The sequence below is a fragment of the Rhinopithecus bieti genome, unplaced genomic scaffold, assembly GCF_001698545.2.
Source record: "Rhinopithecus bieti isolate Rb0 unplaced genomic scaffold, ASM169854v2 scaffold_2314, whole genome shotgun sequence".
Lineage (NCBI taxonomy): Eukaryota > Metazoa > Chordata > Mammalia > Primates > Cercopithecidae > Rhinopithecus > Rhinopithecus bieti.
Genome location: NW_016803781.1, coordinates 1,597,805 through 1,618,113, shown reverse-complemented (window position 1 = coordinate 1,618,113; position 20,309 = coordinate 1,597,805). Strand labels below are relative to the sequence as shown.

General features: G+C 48.9%; 1 protein-coding gene across 3 annotated transcripts in view; it reads right to left on the bottom strand.

Annotated features, from left to right (window-relative positions):
- The window catches only part of TPST2 (tyrosylprotein sulfotransferase 2), a 39,365-nt gene that overhangs the window by 2,696 nt on the left and 16,360 nt on the right, over positions 1–20,309 (bottom strand). For 2 of the 3 annotated variants that reach the window (XM_017853032.1, XM_017853027.1), the window contains exons 2-5: positions 16,228–16,299; positions 10,332–11,261; positions 5,860–6,058; positions 2,253–2,303 (exon numbers count right to left, since the gene is read on the bottom strand). In XM_017853032.1, coding sequence (XP_017708521.1) covers positions 2,253–2,303; positions 5,860–6,058; positions 10,332–11,173 — 1,092 coding nt within the window. In that variant the 5' untranslated portion in view covers positions 11,174–11,261; positions 16,228–16,299. Of the gene's footprint in view, positions 1–2,252; positions 2,304–5,859; positions 6,059–10,331; positions 11,262–14,733; positions 14,899–16,227; positions 16,300–20,309 lie in introns of those variants that run through there. The other variant, XM_017853037.1, reaches the window with a different exon arrangement.

Genomic DNA, 20,309 nt, shown 5'->3' with positions numbered 1-20,309 from the left:
CTAGGATGACGGAACTTACGCTCAAGTTGGAGAAAAAGCGTATTGAACATGCACAGATGCAAGATAATGTCAAACCTGCGCAATGTGACAGGCTGCTATGAGTGATCAGTATCTGTGCTACTTCAAAAACGGTGGCCAGGAAAGGACTCTACAAGATGGCATTTCAGCTGTGGTATAATAATAAGTATTTGGTCACTGTCCCCAGTTCCTGGCACACAGCTCCCCAAACCCTTGGAATCTCTGAGGGAATAAGGGTATCTTGGCCGGGTGCCGTGGCTCACACCTGTAATCCCAGAGCTTTGGGAGGCCGAGGTGGGTGGATCACTTGAGGTCAGGAGTTCGAGACCAGACTGGCCAACATGGAGAAACCCCTTCTCTACTAAAAATACAAAAATTAGCTGGGCATGGTGGCCGGTGCTCGTAATCCCAGCTACTTGAGAGGCTGAGGCAGAAGAATTGCTTGAACCTGGGAGGCAGAGGCTGCAGTGAGCCAAGATTGCACCACTGCACTCCAGCCTGGGCAACAAGAGGAAAACTCCATCTCAAAAACAAAAAACAAAAAACAACAAAAAGGGTTAGGGCAGTTTATACTTCCCTGCAGTGTATGACATACGCAAGATGTCTAGCTGACCTGGGAATAGTTTTTGTTGCTTTTAGGAACAAAATATGAAGGAATGGCATACCCCCACGCTCAGGAGGGCTGCCTTGCAGGTAAGTTGTGTCAAGCCTCTATTTCCAACCCTCATCTCCCTACTGTCCTTCACTGTGCACATAATGTCATTCTGGATGTCGTAAAAACTGGAAATGGTCTTGAAGAAGCTGTTTAGTAAATGGTAGCACGTGCATTCCACAGAACGCTACGTAGCCGTCCAAAATGGTGCCGGTGAAACTCAAAAGATAGGAAAATATTAAGAAAGCAAAACAAGGCAGCTTGAACATTAAAACTGTAATGAACATTCCTGTAAATCACATTGGGATAGAAACAAACAAAAATATAATTGCAATGAATGCAAAAGTGCATACGCATTCCAGAGGTTTCGGCCACCCCTCCCCACTTTCAGGTGTTCACGGTTCCCTCTGCTGGGAAGCCTTTTCTATCCAGAGCTTTGTGTGAGAGACCTAGTTTTAATCTTTCAGATATTGGCTTATGGGTGTTTTCCAATATCAGTGACCAATTCTGATTATCTGGATACCAACTGGGCGTTCAACAATTCAGTTCAGTTCTGACACTGACTCCCAGACTTAGTTAGCATCAGCTGCCATAGATTAAGGGCTCAGTTCCCCAACTGCCCTACTTTAGATGCCAGCTGCAATGGGGTGCTCAGGCTATCCACACTTCTTCCCAGCCAACTACAGATCTGGAGGTTCCCACAACCCCCACTCTGGTTTGATAATTCACTAGAACAGCTCACAGGACACAGGAGCACACTTTACTAACTGCTACCTGTTTATTATGAATAATACAACTCAAGCTTGGGCAACATGCCAAAACCCCGTCTCTACAAAAAAAAATACAAAAATTAACCAGGCATGGTGGTGTGTGTCTGTAGTCCCAGCTACCTGGGAGGCTGAGGTGGGAGGATTGCTTGAACCCACGAGAAGGAGGCTGCAGCGTGCCATGATCACACCACTGCATTCCAGTCTCAAAAAAAAAAAAAAGGAAAGAAAAGAAAGCAAGCCCAGGAAAAAAGTCCCCACAAAGTCCCTCCAACTGCATTCAAGCCAGAAGACGTAGTGAAAGGCTGCTCCCTGGCAGAAGGGCCACTGAGATGTGGCCCCAGCCAGATCAGTGCTTAGAGACCCTCTGGTCCAGCCCGCATCACCACAGCCCCCACCCTTTTTTTTTTTTTTTTTGAGATGGAGTCTCGCTGTGTTGCCCAGGCTGGAGAGTGCAGTGGTGTGATCTCAGCTCACTGCAACCTCTGCCTCCTGGCTTCAAGCGATTCTCCTGCCTCAGCCTCCCGAGTAGCTGAGATTACAGGTGTGCGCCACCACGCCCTGATAATTTTTGTATTTTTAGTAGAGATGGGGTTTCACCATGTTGGTCAGGCTGGTCTTGAACTCCTGACCTCGTGATCTACCTGCCTCAGCCTCCCAAAGTGGTGAGATTACAGGTAGCCAGCCCGCATACCCCTTTTTATAATGGGAAAACCATCAACCAGAGTAGAGAAGTGACATATCCAAGGGCATACAGCCAGCTGGAGGTATAGCTGAGAAAGACAGAATTCGGAATTCCCCTTGGGGTTTCTAACCTGAAAATATCCTTTCAGATTGGCTGGTGTTTTATAGTCCCCTTTCAAGACCTAAGGAAGAGAAAAAGAAGTATCACTATTATGAAAATGACCAAAAAATAAAGTTTTGTCATTCCCAACACATCTAGTCATCCACCTATCCACCTCGCCACCCACCCATCCCTCATTCCATCAAACATTGATTAAGCTCCTCTTCTTCCAGGCATTATTCTATGCAATGTGTCTGGTTGACAGAATGTTAACCAATAATTGAAATTCCTGTTTCTCTAGAGCTACCATTCTAGAGGAGGCACCAGATTAACACACAAGAAACAATAAACACAAATAAACAAGGACATAGCAAACCATGGGAACTGTTGTGAAGAAAGTACAGTAAAGAGGTGTGATTAGGAGTAATCAGGGGGCTTCTTTTGAGTGGATGGTCAAGAAGGGACTCATGTCAGGCGCAGCGACTCACGCCTGTAATCCCAGCACTTCTGGAGGCCAAGGCAGGAGGATCACCTGAGTCCAGGAGTTTGAGACCAGCCTGGGAAACACAGCGAAACCCCATCTCTACAAAAATTAAAAATTAGCTGGGCATGGTGGCATGCACTTATAGTCCCAGCTACTCTAGAGCTACTGCAGCCTTGGTTGCAGGATTGGTCGAGCCCGGGAGGTTGAGGCTGCGGTGAAGCATGATCACAACACTCCACTCCAGCCTGAGTGACAGAGCGAGACCCTGTCTCTAAGAAAATGAATAAATAAAAATAAAAAGGGCCTCTTGAAATAGATAACCTTTGAGTTGAGACCCAAAGGACAAGGAAAAATAGGTAGGTTAAGCTCAGAAGAAAAAGCCCTCCAGGCAGAGGCAACAGAGCAAAGGCCCTGAAGTTAGAACCAGAACATTTCAGGCCTTTCCGCTAGTAGTCATGTTTAAAAATAAAATGAAACAAGGGAAATTAATTCTAATAATATCTTTTATTTAATCTGATATAGCTATTTTTTTTTTTTTTTTTTTTTTTTTTTTTTGAGACAGGGTCTCACTCCCATAGCCCAGGCTGGAGTGCAGTAGTGCAATCATGGCTCACTGCTGCCTCCACTTCCCAGAGTCAGGTGATTCTCCCACCTCAGCCTCCTGAGTAGCTGTGTCTACAGGCACGTGCCACCATGTCCAGCTAATTTTCTGTATTTTTAGTAGAGATGAGGTTTCACCATGTTACCCAGGATGGTCTCAAACTCCTAGGCTCAAGCCATCTGCCTGCCTTGGCCTCCAAAAGTGCTAGGATTATAGACATGAGCCATCATGTCCAGCCTATCTAATATATGAACATCTCAATATGTAATTTACATAAAAGTGACTAACGAGAAACATTACATACTTGTTTTTTTGATCTAAGCCTTCAAAATCTAGTGTGTATTTTACACTAACAGTACCTCTCACTTTGGACTAGCCTCCCTTTACAGGATCAGTGGCCACACATGGCTAGTGGCTACCATATGGGCAGTGCAGGCAGAGACGATTTCATCAGCATAGATGTCCTTTTAGCCACTGCGTTTACTGAGTCCCAGGATCCATTATTGGAACACACAGGGTCCACAGCACACACAGAAGCACACAGGCATGCATGCACACTCACAGGGCTTAGTGAGAGGACTTATCTTCGCAGTAACAGCCAAGCTATGGCCAAAACTAAACCAGGGATCTAGCACTTGCCAAGACATGTTCACTGCCCCAGGGAAGAAACCTCTTTGGATGAAAATGAGAGACAGCTTCCATTTTAAATAAACAAACACAAAAAGCTCCAAAGAGTTGATGTTAACCGCCAGTGCTCATGAAAATTATTTATGTTTTATAAAATACATAAAGTCAGGCCTTACTCTAGGAACTTCTGACCCATAGCCTGGGGCAAGCCAGGGACAGCCAGCCACCTTTTAAGGAGACCCCAGAGGAGCCACTGCTGGGCCCTTGGCTGAGAACAGTGAAGTAAGCAACACCCAGCCCACTACTGCAGTGTCCCCAGCCGGTCCTCGCCTCTGCTTCTGAGAAGTACTTGGGGCTGGATTGTGAGATCACTACCATCTTCTTTTTAATCCAGTTAATTAATATTTCATTATGATAATAGATGTACAACCCATAGGTAGATAAAAGTATGTAAAACACATAAGTAGGCTTTAAAGATTACTATTATTAAGGAATAATAACAAAATAAAAATTAATAATAATATTTATAATAAAAAAAACAAACCACATCTGGGTTGCAGCCATTCACCTGTCAGTGTTGGCTGGGTATGTACATTGAATCTCTGAGTATTTCCATAAATAGATGTCTGCAGAATCAACTAATGTCAAGAGGAAGAGGAACTCACGAGACCCACAGACAAAGCTTACCCTTCAATTACAAGGGCACAGCCCCCAAAGCTCAGTGTTAGTAAATTCTCTTTGTTAAAGAGAGATCAGCAAGTGTTGGAGAGGCAGGCGCTAATGACTTACTGGCACCAAACAGAAACTTTCTCGTTGAGCCAACTGAAGAGTTACAGAACTAAGAGACGATTAACTTTTTTCCGTTGTGATTCAATACAAGAACTGTTCACTTCCTAAAATCAGCACACGCTCAGAAATGCTGAGCTTAGCTTAAAGACTCTGGGTCTAACGATGTAAGGGCTACGAAAGCTCTTCCTTAGGCCTCGGTCCCATTTTCAAACATTTGCCTATAAGGAAGTTAGAACACAGCACTTCAAGTAAACTGGAAGCTGTAATGGCAATGTATAAATAAGGCCATCAACTTGCTAACTGTTCTTTTACCCAGTGGGTGTTAGCCTACTTTAACACTTCAAAAGCATTTTGTCAGTCACTGGAGGCTCACACCTGTAATTTCAGCACTTTGGGAGAGTGAAGCAGGGGGATCCCTTACGGCCAGGAGTTCTAGACCAGCCTGGGCAACACAGTGAGACCCCACCTTTATAAAAAATCAAATTAGCTGTGCATGGTGGCGTGCACCTGTAGTCCTAGCTACTCAGGAGCCTGGGGTGAAAGGATGGCTTAAGCCCAGACGTATGGGGCTGCAGTAGCTGTAACTGCACCAATGCATCCAGCTTGGGCAACAGAGCAAGACCATGTCTCAAACAAAACAATACAAAACAAAAAAAGTCATTTCCCTTCACCACCTTAACCAAGGATAATTTTAAACATCATGTAAACAGCCCCAAACTCACATTTGTCTGAGAAATCAACATTAAACCTTATAAGGCAAGAAAGGGACCAATATCTTATTTATTTATACCCCCTCTCAACAAAGACTTGAGGTGCTTTACAAACAGATAAACAAATAGCCAGGGAAATAGGGGTAAAAGTATAAATAAAATTAGAGAAATAAGATGAAATGAGTGTACAAGCTGGCCTGCTGTTAGAGTATGAGAGATAGGCTACCAGTTGACTTTGAGCTTCCCTGTAGCCCAAGCAAAACGGAAATCTAAGCAATCATGCAGTTCACCGTGTCCATCAGATAGAAACAAATCAGATGACCAGGAACTGAGAGACTGAACATTTCCTCAGGTGGCTGGAGCTTCCACGTCTGCAAAAGCCCCAGACCCCAAGAGCACACTTCCGCAAGTACAGGTGCACACTCACCCGCTGTGTGTTATTGACGACGATGGGGTCAGGGTTGCCGTAGTTGGGGGGATTTGCATAAGGGTCATAGCCGAGCTGGGCCAGCATGGGGGCGATCTGGGCCATGTCCCGCACCACGTCCCCAGGGATGTGGCCAGTCCACTTGGAGAGCGCTTCCAGGTTAACAGGCTTGATGACCTGGTCCGTGGACCGCTCGATCCTGGGGAGAGAGGAGAGGCTGGAGAGGGCAGGGCAGACCCAGATGATGCCTGAGCGGGTTCCCTGCTCAGCCACTCCGGGGCAGCAGGGAAGACTGGAGAAACTTGGCCTCCACCTAGCTCTGCCCCATCAACTGTGAGACAGCAGGTGAGTCATTTTTGCCTCCTCATACCTCCTCTGTACAATGGGAACACAGCATGCAGTGAGAAGTCAGAAGGAAGTACTAGCAGCATACACCATTGGTACATACATTCTGCTTTCTTGACTTCTCCAGCTTAAAAAATAACAACAGTTTAGGTCAGGCACAATGGCTCGCACCTGTAATCCCAGCACTTCAGGAGGCCAAGGCAGAAGGATCGCTTGAGCTCAGGAGTTTGACACCAACTTGGGCAACATGGTGAAACCCCATTACAAAAATAAGCTGGGCATGGTAACAAGCGCCTGTAGTCCCAGCTGCTCAGGAGGCTGAGATGGGAGAATTGCTTGAGCCCGGGAGGTTGAGGAAGCAGTGAGCCTGAGCTGTGATTGTACCACTGCACTCCAGACTGGGCAACAGAGCAAGACCCTGTCTCAAAAAAAAAAAAATTTTTTTTGTCCCTAAAAAAAGTAATAAAACACTAATGATAAAGCTAAAAGCCAATGTGTTCATCACCGCCAGTCCATCAGCTTCCTACAGGTAAGCAGCCTTTGCACTGTGGAGCACACCACTCTCGGTAACCTTTTCCTGTAGGGTGGGTAAGAGCAGACCAGGGAGCCAGACTGCCTGGGTTCAAATGCCGGCTGTTCCCCAACTGTGTGGCCTTGGGAACGTTACTTCACCTCTCTGAGCCTCGGTTTCCTCTTCTGTAATTGGCAGTAATAATAGTACCTACTTCATTGGGGTGCTCTGAAGAGTAAATGAGTTAATACAAAGAAAGTGCTTAGAAAAGCATAGGCACATTCTAAGTTCTTTTTTCTTTTTTGTGACGGAGTCTCACTCTGTTGCCCAGGCTGGAGTGCAGTGGCACGATCTTGGCTCACTGCAACCTCCACCCCCTGGGTTCAAAAGATTCTCATGCCTCAGTCTCCCAAGTAGCTGGAACTATAGGTGTGCACCATCATGCCCAGCTAATTTTTGTATTTTTAGTATAGACGGGGTTTCACCATGTTGGCCAGGCTGGTCTCGAACTCCTGACCTCAAGTGATCTGCCTGCCTCGGCCTCCCAAAGTGCTGGGATTCCAGACATGAGCCACTGTGCCCAGTCAACACATTGTAAGTTCTTAATAAGGGTTAGCACGCTCTCTCGTGCTCGCTCTCTCTCTCTCTCTCTCTCTCTCTCTCTCTCACACACACACACACACACGTCTGCAGCTGTAAAACAAATATGCTATAGTTTTTTTTCGCCACTCAATACCCCATTCTTTTTGCCAGCTATGTAGCCTTCCTCCATCACTTATTTTTCCATTCCCCTAAAGACAGACATTTTGGTTGTTTCCAACTTTTTGCTGCTTCCATGGAATAACCATCATCTTCAACCTGCTTCCTAAACTCTTCCCAAGCCACCTGAATGATGTGGATCTTACCAATTATAACTCAGGGGCCTGACAGGATGAATGGTGGGGAACCCCCAGGATCAAGGGCCTAGTTCTAAATGCTTTCATCCCAACTAAGAGGCGACTTGGGAAAGAAGAACAGAATGAGGCAGCAAAAGGAAGACCAGACCGGGCGTGAGGTGAAGAGAATGGGGGAAGGTGAAAGGGTGTGGACTGGTGGGTAGAACACAGATTCAGAGGCTGCAAACCTGGATTTAAATCTTAACTCTACCCAATATGTCAAAAATCTCGAGTATGTGCATGGCTTTTGCCAAAATCCTTGTGTCTCTAGCACTTTATGGCACAGAAATGAGGTGGACACATCCCAGAACATGAATGAGGGCAATGCTTGATACACATCAGTAAAACTGGAAATAAATGAAGTGTTCAACAATAGGGAATATGAAGTTGAATATGGCAATCCGCGTAGCAGCCTGTTGCACAGCTATTCAAAATGATGCTGCAGGCCAGGCGCGGTGGCTCACGCCTGTAATCCCAGCACTTGGGGAGGCCGAGGCAGGCAGATCACCTGAGGTCTGGAGTTCAAGACCAGCCTGGTCAACATGGCAAAACCCCATCTCTACTAAAAATATAAAAATTAGCAGGGTGTAGTGGCGGGTGCCTGTAATCCCAGCTATTCTGGAGGCTAAGGCAGGGAGAACTGCTTGAACCCGGGAGGCAGAGGTTGCAGTGAGCTGAGATCACGCCACTACATTCCAGCCTGGGTGACAGAGCGAGACTCTGTGACAACAACAACAACAACAATAACAACAACAACAACAAATGCTGCTGCCGAAGAGTGCTGGCTGCCACTGGCAAGGGCTCCCATACCACCATGGAAAAAGGCTACAAAGGAGTATGTTTCATTGGACTCTAGTTTCATCAATAGGCCCTGAAAATGGTGCAGTAGGCCACACATCAAGATCTGGGTGGTGAGATCATGGCTTGTTTCTCCTTTCTTCTTTGGTGTATCTTTTCTAATTTTCTATAGTAAAGATGTTATTACTTTGGTAATCTAATATTTTTGTCATAATAATTTATAAAATCCTAGCTCCAGCATCAACTGGCTGGGGTACCTGGCATGTAGGAACTTCATTGCTAGGACAGAGCAGCTGCGAGACTCTAGCTCTGCTCTGGGCCTGGCAGGGGCCCAGCAGGACCAGACATGGGGAAGAACCACCCTTTCGCTGAGCTCTCAGGATATCCAGAGCCTGATCAGAATGGGAAAGCGTGGAGACTGCATACTCTGCTCCAGCACTGTTCAAAGTGCTCTGGGTCTCAGGATAGGGACAGCAGCTTTTCCAATGGAAGAAGACAGGGAGTAAGGGACAGAGGGAGGAAGGAAAGGAAAGGATGAGGGGGAGTGAAGGGGAGGATGGGAGGAGTTCTGGACATGGAGAGTTTAAGAACACCATAGGTCAGGCACCTGTAATCCCAGCACTTTGGCAGGTCAAGACAGGAGGATGGCTTGAGCTCAGGAGTTGGAGACCAGCCTAGAAGACTTACTGAGATCTCATCTCTACTAGAAAAAAAAAATGAGCTAGGTGTGGAGGTGCTCGCCTGTAGTCCCAGCTACTCAGAAGACTGAAGCGGGAGATAGCTTGAGCCCAAAAGGCCGAGGCTGCAGTGAGCTGGGATCGTGCCACTGCACTCCAGCCTGGGCAGCAGAGTGAAACCCTGTCTCAAAAAAACAAAAACAAGAAAAATCCCAAAAGACAGACCTGGGTTCCAATCCCAGCACCATGCTTTGTTAGCTGTGTAGCCTGAGGCCAGTAACTTCTCCTCTGTGAGATTCAGTTTTTTGGTCTATAAAATGGGGCTAAGAGGTGTTCCTATGTCTTCAGGTTGATGTCAGGTTGATGTGGGGCTTAACCCAATACTTGCCATACAGTAGGCACTCATTAAATGACAATGGTGAGGATGATGAGTAGTCCATCAATAAAAGCAGGATCAACACTAAAACAGTAATAATAGCACCTAACATGTATTAACCTATTTGATGCCCACAGGTATCTATAAAGTGGGAAAATTATATTTCCATGTTACAGACGAAGCAATGGAAGCACAGGGGTTGAGTCGCTTGCCCAGGGTCACACAGCTAGGAAGTGGCAGAGCTGAGGTTTGAACCCAGACATCCTTGTTCTGGAATCTGAGCTCTTAACCTTTACCCACTCTTGCCTTACTACAAAGCATATTCAAAGTTTGCAGATTCTAGGCTGGGCATGGTGGCTCATGCCTGTAATCCCAGGACTCTGGGAGGCTGAGGTGGAAGGACTGCTTGAGGCCAGGAGTTTGAGACCAGTCTGGGCAACATGGCAAAACCCCATCTCTACCAAAAATACAAAAATTAGCCCAGCTTGGTGGCGCTTGCCTGTAGTCCCAGCTACTCAGGAAGATGAGGTGGGAGGATCACTTGAACAGGGAGGTGGAGGCTGTAGTGAGCTGTGATTGCACCACTGCACTCCAGCTGGGCAACAGACTGAGACACTGTCTCAAAAAACAAACAGCCCATGAAGTTTGCAGATTCTCTCAGAAAGGAGAGGAGTCATTGTCATTTTTTGGGATAATGAAACAGAGGCTCAGAGAGATATAGTGACCTGCCCACGGCCACACAGCTCAGGAGAGGCAGTGCTGATTTTCTCGCCTGGTGCCTCTGACTCCAGGGCCGGAGTCTGAGTGGAAGCATCAGGGGCTCCACTCACTTGGACAGGGAGACACCACCCGGCTTGCCAATGAGGTCTTCATGGTGGAGGACAGCGTCGCTCCAGGCGATGCCAAGGAAGTCGAGAATGAGCTTCAGTGAGCGCCTGGGGTGCAGCACCAGCTGCTCGTAATACACAGGCAGGCACTTGTCCTTGCCCACCTCCATGCACTGGGCGTACATCACCTCGATGGCCTTGTTCCACTTGGTGAGGCAGTCGCGGTAGCTGCTGAGATCGAAGCCCGCGATGGTGACTTTGCGTGTGATCATGGAGTGCACGGAGGCTCGGCCGTCCCGCACCATCAGCAGGAACTTGGAGTTGGGGAACAGGCGCGACAAGTAGACCGAGGACTTGAGCGTAAATGGGTCCTTGTTACAGAGCACGCGGGCCGGCTCTCCGTGCTTGGCAATCACCTCCAGGATGAACGCCTGCATGGCGGCGTCCAGCACCTCATCCGTCACCCCCGCCTCGTCCAGCCGCAGCTTCTCACGGCCAGACTTGGACCAGGCCTGGCGCATGGCCAGCACGCGCGGGATGATGCGGGTCTCCTCGCCGCAGCGCACCTCGGGGTGGGCGTCCAGCATGGCGCGCATCAACGTGGTGCCACTGCGAGGCACGCCGCCCACGAAGATGAGCGGCATGGCCTTGCCGTAGCGGTATTCCACGTGGTTGGTGCCCACCATCACCAGCTCCTCCTGCTCCGGCCGCATGGCCCCCCGGGGGCTCCGCAGGCCCGCCAGCACCGCCCGGCACTCGAGCACCTGCTGCCCCAGCTGAACCGCCAGCACCAGGACCAGGGCACAGCCAGCTGCCAGCAGCACCCTCCGCACCGACAGGCGCATGCTGGGCCGGAGGCGGGGCAGGCCCGGCCTGAGGACCCGCTTCTGGGGCTTCAGCGACAGGTTGGCTGGCAGCCCGCCAGGCTCACATCTGGGGAAAGAGGGGGACATGCATAGTCAGGGAGGTCTGTGAGCTCTCCAATAACTGCAAAGCCCTATAACTGCAAACTGCTGACATGAATGCAGAGAGCAACTTTCATAAACACTAGCTGTGTGCCTGGCACCCTACTGGGCACTTTTAAAAATTTTTTTTTGTTTTTTTAAAGAGATGGGGTCTCACCATGTTGCCCAGGCTGCTCTTGAACTCGTGGGCTTGGGTGATCCTACCTCCTACCCAAAGTGATGGGATTCCTGGTATGAGCCATCCGGTCTTTTTTTTTTAATGCTGGAGTGCATTGAGTGGTGAGATCACAGCTCACTGCAGCCTCGGACTCCTGGGCTCAAGCAATCCTCTGCCTCAGCCTCCCAAGTACCTGGGACTACAGGCACACACCACCACACCTGGCTAATTTTTAGAAACAGGGTCTCGCTTCAAGCAATCCTCCCACCTCGGCTTTCCAAAGTGCTGGGATTACAGGGGCGAGCCACAGTGCCCAGCCACTTTACCTATCTTAACTCATGGGATCTTCCAACAACCTTAGGAAGGCAGGTACTGTTATCAACCCAAGGGATGCTACAGCCTGACAGCCTAAGTTCAAATCCTTCTCTCCACTTCCTAGCTGTGGGACCTTGGCAGGTTCCTTAATCCCTCAGCTGTTTCATTGGATCAACGGAGACAGTAACCATTATTATAAAATTTACTATCAAAATATATAATGTCAGATTCCAGCATGTCTGCTCCATGAGGGCAGTGAGTTTTGCTGGTTTTGTTCACTGCTGTACCCCTCAACTCTTAGCACAGTGCCCGACACCTAGTAGTTGCTCAATAAATATTTCTGGAATGCGCCTTGAGAGGCTACTTGAGAGGCTGAGATGGGAGGATCACTTGAGCCTGGGAAGTCAAGGCTGCAGTAAGCTATGATTGGGCCACTATACTCCAACCTAGGCCACAGAGCAAGACCCTGTCTCAAAATGAGCAGAGCCTGAATGAGCAGAGCCTGGCACAGATTAAGTGCTATGAAATCATCATTGTAGAGAGCAGAAACTAAGGTACAGAAAAGTTGCTCGGTTGCCCAGCTGGGAAGCAGCCAAACCGGGGTCCATGGTTCAAACCCAGACCAGCCAGCTCTGCTTTAAATCACCACTCTGCCTCAATGGAAAACATTTTTCAGGAGAAGGCTGAGCATATCCTGGTCTACACTTCTTCCAGGATCATCATTCCGTCATTTATTCTTCATTCACTAAAGTGCCAGGCACTGTGTTTGGTGCTGGAAACAGGACAATGGACAAGACAGCCAGGACTCTGACCTCAAGGAGCTTAGGTCCTAGCAGGAGAAGCAGATAATACACAAGGTATGGACAAACCGTGATAACTGTTTCAAAGAAATGAACAGGACACTGCGAGAGGAACCAAGGAGGGGAAGGAGGAAGGTAGTCAGGGGAGCCTTCCTGAAGGAGGTGTCATCCAAGCCAAGACCAGGATGAGAAGGAGCCGGCCATGCCTTTGCATGTGGCGAGGGTGTTACAAGCAGAGAGAACAGAGAGTGCAAAGGCCCTCAGATGAGAAAGAGTGTGGGGTCTTCAAGAACTTGAGGCTGAGACTGGCGGCTCACATCTGTAATCTCAGTATTTTGGGAGGCCAAGGTGGGAGTATCACTTGAGGCCAGGAGCTTGAGACCAGCCTGGGCAACTCAGTGAGACCTTGTCTCTGTGGGCATGGTAGTGCCTGCCTGCAGTCCTGGCTACTTGAGAGGCTGAGATGGGAGGATCACTTGAGCCTGGGAAGTCAAGGCTGCAGTGAGCTATGACTGGGCCACTGCACCCCAACCTAGGCCACAGAGCAAGACCCTGTCTCAAAACAATTAAAAAAAAAAAAAAAAAATTGAGAGGAGACTGCTGGGGCTAGAGGGGGAGTGGGAAAGATGGGGTGAGGCCAGGCAGCTCCTCAGGAACAGGGGAAGGAGCTGGACTCACTCTATAGACAGCCCCTGAGGGGTGAGGATGGAGATCAGGAGGCCATGCAGGAGGCTCCTGCCCATGTCCTGGGTAGGCTCAGGGGTGCTGGACCTTTAAGGATGATTGGGGAAGGAAGGGAGAGGACAACTTAGGACAGAATGATGCTCCTGAGCCTGAGCTCCTCGCCCCTCCCAGGAGTTGCTGATAAAGAAGATCAGACTTCAGTGGCAATTTTTCAGGTAAGGGCTCATTTTAAAAAGCAAGGCCACACTCTCTGTCGCATCCCTCAGTGACAGATCTGCCTCCCTTCCCAGATCACCCCCAAAATCCCCTGATTTTGCAACCTGAGGCCAATGCAGACGGTGCAGACCCTGGCCCTGGAGGGACACTCAGCCAATCTCAGATTGCCCCAGCCATTCTCTGCCTCACCCTTGCTGTGTTTCCGAGGCTTAGTTTCCCTGACTGCCCCTCTTACCTCTTTCCAGAAGCAAAGTGAGGGCTGAGGTCTCTGGTCATTCAAGGAGTCAGGTAGGCCGGGTTTCAAATCCCAGCTCTGCCACTTCTCGGCTGAATGAGCCTGGGCAAGGGACTCCTCTGAGCCTCATCTAGAAAATGGGCCTAAGAGTGTCAACCTCAAAGGGCTGTTATGAGTAGTAAGCAACCCTCAATATGGAAAATATTGAAGGAGGTGCCCAGCACACAGGGAGCAATGGAAAGAATATTAGCAATTTCTTTTCTTTTCTTTTCTTTTTTTTTCTGTAGAGAAAAAGTCTCACTCTGTGACCCAGGCTGGTCTCAAACTACTGGCCTCAAGTGATCCTCCCACCTCGGCCTCCCAAAATGATGGGATTACAGGCATGAGCTACCCCATCTGGCCCAAGATTATTAGTGATTTCTACCATAATCATTGGTTATTTACTTATTCCAACATGTAATGGGCACCCGCTATGTGCTGGGAGCCTCAGCCTCCCAAGTCTACTCTTACTATGGACCTGTGCCTGACAGAGACTGATGGGTTCTACCTGCCTAGGTGAGGGAAGGCCTCCTGCAGGAGGTAGCCTTCATGCAGAATTTTGAGCGGTGGGTAGGAAACAGGCAGGTGGAGAAGGGAAAGAAGGATGTTCCCAGCAAAGGGAATAGCCAGTGCAGAGCCACAGGCAGGAAAGGACGCAGCACGATTGGGGAACTGAGAGTGACTTAGTGAACGGAGGGTCTGGTGGAAGCCCGTGGGAAGACAGCATGCCTCTTTGGATGTGAGGTTCCACCCAAAACCACCCAAGGGCCCAGTCTGCGGTTGGGCCTATCCACCTGCAAGGGCTTGGGCTGCCTGGGCCCTCTTAGGCTATAGCAAGTGGAAAATAACCATCAAAGGGGAGGGAACACAGTCTCAGGCCTGGGGTGGAAACTGCTAAGAGACTAGGACTCCCTGGCCGTGTGGCTTGGGAGAGTCACTTCCCCCATCTTAGCCACAGTCTCTTCAGCTGCAAAATCAGGGTGGATCCACTGACCTCAGAGGCTGCTGTGAAAATGTGAGAAGCAGCTGACAAAGCAGAGATGGATCTCAGGCTGGGGTCACCGGCCTCTCTGTGCCTTGGTTAATTTCCCTCTCTTCAGAAAAACGTGCTGATGAAGTTCTGCTGAAGAGGTTGGGGCTTCATTTGTACCCTCGATTCAGGGTCTGCGATGGGGAAAGCTATTTCAGGGCTACTTCCTGGGGGGAGGCAGGCTGAACAGGACATGAGGCCATTCAGAAATCCCTGCAATGACCCCTTCTCTTCACCAGAAGCTCAGTGAAATTCTCCCGAGACCTCTGACTAGAATTCTGTCAGTTATTAGGATTTCAGTGACAGCGTCCCCACCTTGGCTAACTTTTTTTGTATTTTTAGTAGAGATGGGGTTTCACCATGTTAGGCAGGTTGGTCTCGAACTCCTGACCTCAGGTGATCTGCCCGCCTCGGCCTCCCAAAGTGCTGGGATTCCAGGTGTGAGCCAATGCACCCGGCCAGCTTCAGCATTCTATGTTCAAGCAAAGGCGTTTGCACTTATGGAGCATGAACTCTGCTAAAGCATTTTCCCTGCAATATCTAAGCTCAAAGCGATGAAGCAGCTTGCCCAAGGTTGCACGGCCAGAGTGGCAGTCCTTGATCAGACCAGGCCAAGGCTGAAGAAAATAGCTCAAAGCAGGCAAGTCAGAAGTGAGCAGAAGACAGCAACGACCTGCAGGATGGCTTAAAAAGAAAAAGCAGGGTGACTTGGGACACAGAAAGCAGCCTGGAACCCACAAAGCAGAAAGTAGCTTCCTGGTTACCCAGAGCTAGGGACCCCACTCTGGGAGGAGCTAGAGGGCCCAGCCCAGGGAACTAGGCCTGCCCAACCCCCTCATCACCCTATTGGACCCTGGCAAGGGAGGCGTCCTGGCATCCTCTTGAGGATGATGGGTGAGGGCTTCCAACTTGGAGTACTACACTCCCAGGTTCAAATCTCGCTTCTGCCACTTGCCAGCTGGTGATCTGGACAAAAGATATCACTTCTCTGAGCTTCTACTTTCTTCTCCAGAAAAGGAATAATAATACCCTTTTCTCAAGGAAGCTATTCGGAAGGCCAAGGATCTCCTGTGGGGTGCTGAGAAAGCATACCCAAAACACTAACGTCAGCAGAACGGGACACAAGAGGGTCTGGGTTCTGGCTATGCCTTGCATCTGCTCCGTGACACTGGGCAAGTCCCACGCCCACTTCGGGACTCAGCCTTCTCTCTCCTATCACCTGGAGAATCGTCTTCCTAAGAGACAAAGAAGATGCTCGTCTCTCTATGGTGCTTGCTGGGATGCGGCTTTTTCTAGTACCAGATTTCCAACCTGCTGGCTGAAGAGAAAGGTGAAAACCAGCCAGGGGAGCTTGCCCAGGTGCCCAATCATGCAGGCTGGGGGCATGGAGGGGACTTTTGGAGGGTGATCTCAGGAGGGGCCAGGACTCCAGGGGAAGTTCCTTCTAGGTGTACTTACCTCCTGTGGGCACTCTCATCTCTGGGCTCCAGCTCTTGTGCCTGTGTGCCAAGGCTGTCTACTGGCAGAGCCCTGGAGAGGCAAAGGAGATATTGCATCAGGGATGGGCACCGTGGAGAGAGGCCAAGTCCCTGACCCCTTCAAAGAGGCAGAGTGAGGGTTTAGGATCTCAAGAACACCAGACAGGGACATTTGGGAGAAGGACTCTGGAATGCAGGGGAGGCCGCTTCAGCTCAAGATACAACAGCTGGAGTCTCAACTTACCTGCTCCTACAGGGAATGACCTGGCTCACTCCTCAGGCAGAGAGGTGTGAGGTGAAGTCTGAGCTAAGGCACTGCTACCTTAGGGAGCCCCTGGCTTATGCCAACCAGGCCTCTCCCCTCCTCTTGGCCTAGGGACCTTGGACTCCAGGAAAAGTAAATATAACAATAAGCAACCACCACCACCATGACACACCGCTATTGCCACCTGAGATGGCTGGGTATGGCTGATCAGGTTGTGGACTGCATAATTCCAAATGGTACCATGTGCCCAGCCTACAATGAATATGCTGCCTCCTGGAATTGAACACAACATCCTACTATCACCACCTAACACTGACCAAATGCCTACCACGCAAATACCTGTGTCATTTAAACCCCAATAAAAGGAAAGTGTGATGATCCCAATTTTACAGATGAGAAAGCACGACACCAAGAGGAAGAGCAACTTACCCAAGGAATGGATGAAAGGAGTTTCACCATCCAGACCTTCCTAACACTTAATCTCCCATGTTATAGGAACGAGGCTGTGTCCATGATGAGTCCTGGCATGTAGCCAGAATCAGGCCAAAGTGGAATCAAGGGGATCATTGTAGCTTTAGGGCAGGGTGTGTATATATATATATATATATATANTGAGAAAGCACGACACCAAGAGGAAGAGCAACTTACCCAAGGAATGGATGAAAGGAGTTTCACCATCCAGACCTTCCTAACACTTAATCTCCCATGTTATAGGAACGAGGCTGTGTCCATGATGAGTCCTGGCATGTAGCCAGAATCAGGCCAAAGTGGAATCAAGGGGATCATTGTAGCTTTAGGGCAGGGTGTGTATATATATATATATATATATATATATATATATATATATATATATATACACACACACACACACACACACACACACACACACACATATATGTGTGTGTATATATGTGTGTGTGTGTGTATATATGTGTGTGTGTGTATATATCTTACCACTTAGGGTAGAGAATACTTTTAGTCCAATTCATACCTTTCCCCATTTTACAGATGGGACAACTGAGGCCCACAAGGAGAAATCACTTTACAGACTCACATACTGAGTCTGAAGCTAAACCTCCCGCCTGTCAGTCCTGTTTCAGGAGGTAGGGGTGACTTGGAATGCAGCTCTGGAGTTGGCCAACTCCTTGACTATATACATCCCTCCTCTGAGACTTCTCCTATTCTATAAACAGGAGGTTTTAACCAGGGTAACAACACTTTGAAATCTCAGCTTTTTAAATCTCAGCCAGGCTTCTCATGGTGGCTCATGCCTGTGATCCCAGCACTTTGGAAGGCAGAGGCGGGAGGATCGCTTGAGCCCAGGAGTTCGAGACCCAGCCTCGGCAACAGGGGGAGACCCAGTCTCTACAAAAAATAAAAAATTATCCAGGTGATGGTACACGCCTATAGCCCCAGCTACTTGGGAAGCTGAGATGGGAGGATTGCTTAAGCCCAGGAGGTCACAGTTGCAGCGAGCTGTGATTGTGCCACTGCACTAGTCTGGGCAACACAGCAAGACCGTGTCTCAAAAAAAAAAAAAAAAAAAGAAAAGAAAACAAACAAGCAAACAAACTCAGCTTTTATTATTTATGCCATGACGGCAATAAACAGGCTGCAGGCTGTTGACTGCATTTCTTGGTCCTCCATTCCTTCCTATTCACTCACTCCTTTTCTCCATACCATTTTCCTGTTCCTGAAATATCAGGCCAATGAGGACATCTAAACCCAGATGGAAAAGGGAAACAAGGTGTAACCACAGCAACCAGACCCCCCCAGCAGGCCACCCCCAAACTACAGACACTCAAGCCCTGGTACTCCTGGAACATGGGCGGCCAATGATGTGAGGCCTGCTCCCTTGGCATAAATAAAACCAATTAGCAAGCAGGCGCTTGAAGCTCTTCCAGAGGCAGGATGGCTCGCCCAGCTGCCCTCACACAGCTCTTGAAATGCCTGCGAGCCCAAGAGGCCTGCCAGCCAGGCAGCTCCCACGGCCCACGAGCCCAGCCATCCCCCTCCAGGGAACATAGGCCCTTTCAGAGCAATGGGACAGGGCTGTCAGTCACTTGGAGCTGTGTATCCAACATGCAGCTACCAGCCACACATAACTATTTAAACTCACCTTAGGTAACATTAAATACAATTAAGAATCCAGCTTCTCATCTGCACTAGCCACACTGCAAGTGCCCAGAAGCCACACGTGACCAGTGGCTACTGTACCGGACAGTGCACATTTAGGAGGGGGCAGGCAAATGATGGCCCAATCCAACCCAGGGCCTGTTTTCAAAGCACCCTTGAACTAAGAATGGTTTGTAAGTTTTATCAAGGGAAGAGGGTGAAGGGAGGAGGAAGAGGAGAGAGAGGAGGAGGAGCAACAGCAACAGAAACCACATAAACACCACAAAATTGGAAACATTTACTATCTGGACATTTATAGAAATTTGCTGACCTCTGCACAGAACATTCCCATCACTGCAGTGTTCTGCTGGGCAGCACTGATTAGAGGGCAAATGAGAGGAAGGGGTGGGAGTCAAAGAGCTCTCCTTTTTTGTTGTTGTTGTTGTGGTGGTTGCTGTTGAGAGGGGGTCTCACTCTGTCCAGCCCAGGCTGGAGTGCAGTGGCATGATCTTGGCTCACTGCAGCCTTGACTTCCTTGGGTTCAGGCGATCCTCCCATCTCTGCCTCCCAAATATCCAGGACTACAGGTGCATGCCACCATGCCTGGCTAATATTTGTATTTTTGTGTAGAGATGGGGTCCCGCTATGTTGCCCAAACTATGTGGTCTCAAACTCCTGGGCTCAAGTGATCCTCTTGCCTGTGCCTCCCACAGTGCTGGGACTTCACATGTGGGCCACTGCACCCAGCCCCTCCTTTTTTTGCAGGAGGAATATATTAAATACACAGCACCCCTGTGTATTTAACACCAAAGCAAGGGCTTTCCATGCCCTACCTGGTTTCATCCTCACATCAACCCCATCAGGCAGGTGGAGCCATGTTCTCCATTTTAAGCTAAGAAAGGCCCATGTGGGTGCAGGGTGAACATGACTCTACCACAAAGCAAAATCGCCAACAAATAGAAACCACACTTAAGAAAAAAGCCAAGAAGGAAATAAGACTCAACTGCTACCAGGTAACCAGGCATGGGGTGGTGCACGCCTGTAGTCCCAGCTGCTCAGGAGGTCAAGGTGGGGGGACTGCTTGAGCCCAGGAGGTTGAGGCTGCAGTGAGCTATGATCAAGCCACTGCACTCCAGCTTGGGTGACAGAGTGAGACTGCCTTAAAACAAACAAACAAAAAACATTGCTACCAGGGGTGGTATTTGGGTGGTAGGTGATATTCTTCTCCTAAAACATAACTTGATGGTGTCATCTTATTGTCTTTCCACATGATAAAATAATCAAGCGACTAGTATTTTTTGAATTGTACACCGTACATGTTACGGGCCCAGACTGCTTGGGTTCAAAATCCTGCTGCACAGGCTACTGGCTGAAGGACCTTGGCAAGTCACTTAGCCTCTCTGAAACTTGGTTTTCTCATCGGTAAAATGGGGAGGATAATACAGGTCAAGTAGCCCTAACGCAGAATTTCAAAATCTGAAATGCTCCAAAATCCAAAACTTGTGGAGTGCCAACATGATGCTCACAGAAAACGCTCATCAGGTGTGGGCATGGTGGTTCACACCTGTAATCCCAGCACTTTGGGAAGCTGAGGTGGGAGAATCACTTAAGCTCAGGAGTTCAAGAGCAGCCTGGGCTATTAATACAGCGAGACCCCATCTCGAAAGGAAAGGGAAGGGGGG